The sequence below is a fragment of the Gracilinanus agilis genome, unplaced genomic scaffold, assembly GCF_016433145.1.
Source record: "Gracilinanus agilis isolate LMUSP501 unplaced genomic scaffold, AgileGrace unplaced_scaffold38199, whole genome shotgun sequence".
In the NCBI taxonomy this organism is placed as follows: Eukaryota; Metazoa; Chordata; class Mammalia; order Didelphimorphia; family Didelphidae; genus Gracilinanus; species Gracilinanus agilis.
The window spans coordinates 6,204-10,588 of NW_025371577.1; the positions used below are offsets into that span (position 1 = coordinate 6,204).

At 47.5% G+C, this 4,385-nt stretch overlaps 1 protein-coding gene across 1 annotated transcript; it reads right to left on the bottom strand.

Moving 5' to 3' along the window:
* Positions 1-1,500: 1,500 nt before the first annotated feature.
* Positions 1,501-4,379, bottom strand: LOC123255045 (kelch-like protein 13). The gene has a single exon (XM_044683908.1). The coding sequence runs from the start codon at positions 4,341-4,343 to the stop codon at positions 2,529-2,531; it is 1,815 nt and encodes a 604-aa protein (XP_044539843.1). The 5' UTR covers positions 4,344-4,379; the 3' UTR covers positions 1,501-2,528.
* Positions 4,380-4,385: the final 6 nt, after the last annotated feature.

Consider the following 4,385-nt stretch of genomic DNA (forward strand, 5'->3'; position numbering starts at 1 on the left):
GATTATTTTATAGCATGGGGGGGATGATAAAATTCATCTGGAAGAACAAAAAAAAAAACAAGAATCTTACGGGAATTTTTGAGAAAAAGTGGGAAGATGAGGGGCCTACAAGTACCATGTCTTTTCTATAAAGCAATAATAATCCTTGAAATTATTTAGTATTGGTTTAAAAATTGAGATCTATTAGTGAAGCAGACTACATACTCAACATACAGAAACAAACAGACCTAGTAGGCTAGTGTTCAATAAACCAAAGGCCCCCAATTATTAGAGTAACAACTCACTGTTGCACAAAAACTGCTGGGAAAACTAGACAGCAGTATAGCAGAAGTTAGATTTAGAGCAACATCTCACACAGCATTCCAAGATTACCTCCAAATAGATATGACTCAACATAAATAAACTAGAGAAGCACGAAAGAAATTCCCTTCCCTGTACAGAGCTAGAGGAAGAATTTGTAACCAAACAAGGAATAGCAAGGATAGAAGAAAACAGATATTTTTGATATTTTTTAAATATTGTACAAACAAAGCAAGTTAAACCAAGGGAGGAAAAATTAACTGGGGTAAAAAATCTTTGTCACAAACCTGTATGATAAACAACTCATTTAAAAACTATATAAGGGGATAGGCCTGGAATCAGTAGGGCTTGGTTCCAAATCTAGCCTCTGACACTTCCTAGCTGTGTGACCCTAGGCAAGTCATATATATACATATATATGTATTATTTATATATACACACAAACACTGAAGTGATTGCAATATATGTCTTCCCTCAATTACCAAATGGGCAAAGGTATTAACAAGCTGTTCTCAAAGGGAAAAATCCAACCTATCTATAACCATATTTTTTTAAGTTCCTATTGCAGTAAGAAAAATGGAAATTAGAGCAACTGTGAGGTTCCAGCTCACAACCATCAGATTGTCAAAGTTGACAAAAAAGGAAAATTACAAAAGTTAGAAGTTGATGGTTACAACAACCATATTGATGCACTGTTGGAAGAGCTGTGGGCTGGTCCAACCATTCTGGAAAGCAATTCAGAATTGTGACCTCAAAATACCTAAACTGTGTAAAACCCTTTGACCCGTCCATATCTTTATTAGGTCAATACTCAAAAGAGGAAAAGGACCCATATGACAGTAGGGTTGTTTTGGGGTTTGTTTTTTTTTTTGGTGGGAGCAAAGAACTGGAATCTAAAGAGAGTAAGAGCTATCAATTAGATAATGGCTGAGAAAATTATGGCATATTAAAATCATGGAATATTATTATGATAAATGACAAAGGGATGATTTCAAAGAAATCTGGGAAGACTGGTATGAATGATAAAGATTAAAATGAGCAGAACCAGGAAAACAGTTTATCCAATTACAAAATGGGGGAAAAAACACTTTGAAAGGCTTGTGAACTCTGTTCAGTGTAATAACCAGCCCTGATTCTAGAAATAAGCTATATAACTCCTGGAAAAGAGGTAATACATTTGAGATGCACAATGATACACACTTTTGTGACATTTAAAGTTTTATTGAACAAAAAATAAAACATGGAATTCTGAGTTCACAGAACAAAGCAGCTGTCCTACTGAAAAAGTGAATCTTGTGCTATATAACCTTATTAACAGCAATTACGGAAAAGGCATGGAATGTTTGAGTTATCTAAACAGCAAAAGGGAACTGGAGATAATTTATGGGAATGGAGAGAAAAATAGGACCAGGTAAAATCTAGACACATTGAACATGCTTCTAGCTCTTATATCCCTAAATTAATAATTCCATAAATTAACAGCTGGCATTAATGGAAATTGCTCATTGGGAAAAACTTTTCCTATTCCCTTGTAGTACTATCGAATTTTTAAAATTCAGTATTTTGATGTGTTTAAATGACAAAAATATCAAAAGCAGTAACACCAATAATCAAGACCCAGAAACTGGGCATACCAATGAGACCATGCATTTTTTCCTGACATTCCAATTTGTGCAAAGACTTTTTCTTGTCTAAGCACCTTGCTGGGGATATATCTCACCTAGTCAGGTGGGCTGAGAGATGGCCAAAATGCTCTAAGAACTGAGGGAAGCAGCTCATCTCAGACTGCTTCCTCTCAACAACTTGCAGTCACAAAACAAAAAGGGAAATTTCCCCCCTGGAGCACACAGAACATGGCTATACACAAACAACATCCCTCTGGCAAGGTGACCCCTTTGGGCCTCCTCCTTAGGAGCTGGCCACCTCAAAGCCTCCCACCCAACACACAGTCATACAAAGTCGGGATGAAATAGGAATGAAACATCTGAGAGACACAATACTTGCCTTTTCACTGGTTAAACATTCAGCTCTAAAGATGTTCAGGATGCTTTTGTTAACCACAGAGAAGCATCTACAACACACAAACATCACAAACGACATCATTTTCAGTCACTGTAAGCTAAGGCTAACTAAGAGCTACTGAGAACAAGGACAACGATAAAGAGGGGCATCCCCAGACACAGATCCAGAGAAGGACCTACCACATCGAGTGGCTCCAGGGCAGGGGTTTAAGGGGCAGAGAGAGGGGACTCTCGGGAAGGGGACCCCGTGTTTTCCTCTGGTGGAAAAACTGTCAGGGTACAAGCCCGGATACCACCTAGAGATTCGGGCAGGTCGAAAACCTTGTGCCACTCATCCTTCTCTGGATCATATTTCTGCACTATTTCTACCATACAGCGGTTATTCCAGGAATAGCCTCCCACCACATAGATCTTATCCTCGAACACGGCCACTCCCACATCGCTCTGGCCTCTTAACATGGCAGCGATGGGAGTCCACTGGTCGAGGGCAGGCAGGTAGTATTCACAGCTGAGCACGTCATCGTAATCGCTGGTTCCTCGGAAGTGGTTGCCCCCGATGACGTAAAGCTTCTCTCCCACAGTACACATGCAGTGCAGCCCCCTGACCGTGGTCATGGGCGCCTTCTGAGTCCATTTGTCCGTGTCCGGGTCAAAGCACATGAGCTCCTTCTGGAAAGTGTCATGAGTAATTCCCCCCGAAATATACATGAGGCCCCCGTACACGGTGCCCGCGTGGCCGTAGTGGGGCTCGCTCATCTTGGCCACATAGCTCCACTCGTTCATGCGGGGGCTGTAGCACTCCACGGTGGCCAGCTCGCCAGCCGCGTTGCGGCCCCCGACTGCATACAGGTGGCCTTTGAGGGCGCTCAGGTGGAAGAAGGTGCGCTTCTCATTGAGGGGCGCCACCTGGATCCACTTGTTGGAGCGCGGGTCGAAGCGGAAGACGGTGTCCACGGCCGTCTTGCCTTTGGTGTCGTAGTTGCTCTGGCCCCCCACCACGTAGAGGAAGTTTCCGATGACGGCGATGCCGTGCTGGTAGCGCGGGGCGTCCATGGGGGCCAGGGCCTTCCACTCGTTGGCCTTCTCGTCATACATCCTCAGCTCCTTGCTGACCACCAGCTGCTGCCTCAGCACGCCGCCCAGCGTGACCAGGTGCGTGCTGTCCGAGCGGATGGCCGTGCGCTCGGACTGCATGACGGGCTGCATGTAGGGCATCATCTGGTAGTTGCTGGCCTCCAGCAGCAGGTTGACGCAGGTGTTGTCAGCGCGCATGAAGTCCACGGTCTGCACGTAGTTGATGAGGTCCTGGGGCGACATGAGCGGGAAGCGGATGTTCTTCATGAGCTTGGGCGCCAGCTCCATGCGCGGCTCCTCGTGGCGCAGCCAGCGGCACGCAGCCTTGAAGAGCTCCAGCTCCCCACAGTGCTTGAGGCTGTTGCTGGCCAGCGCCGCCGCCAGCCGCTCGAAGGGCAGCTTCTCGAACTCGCCGCTGTGCAGCAGCGCGGGGAAGTTGCGCAGGATGAAGTTGTTCACGTACTTGTCCACCTCCGTCAGGTTGTACGTGTTGGCCAGCCGCCCCACCTCCACACAGTTCTCCAGGGACACGCCCGAGATGAGGAAGACCTTGCAGAAGTCCAGGGCAGGCAGCACCTGCAGGAAGCTGGCCGCCTCCAGCGTGTCCTGCAGGTTGTCCATGGTCAGAGACAGCTTGGCCGTGTAGATGAAGTCGATGATCTTCTTCAGGCCCACCTTGTTCACGCCGTGCAGCTTGATGCACTTGAGATCTTGCTCTTTCATGCCCCCCGTGAACATGGCCTTGAAGTAGTCGCTGGCCGAGGCCATCATGGCCCGGTGCACGGGGAAGGCATCATCGCCATCGCCCGGCACCAGGCTCACGTCGCACAGCAAGCCCTCCCCGCGCAGCTGGTCGAAGCCCCGCAGCACCACCGAGCTGTGCGTGTTGCTGCGGAAGAACCGGGTCGTGCCGGCCTTGGATGACTGCAAGTGGGCGGACACGCCCATCTCGCCACCGCCGCTGCCGCCGCCGCCGCCGCCGCCGCCGCC

Coding starts and splice junctions, on each gene's coding strand:
- LOC123255045 (XM_044683908.1), bottom strand. CDS start 4,343: ATGGGCGTGTCCGCCCACTTGCAGTCATCCAAGGCCGGCACGACCCGG.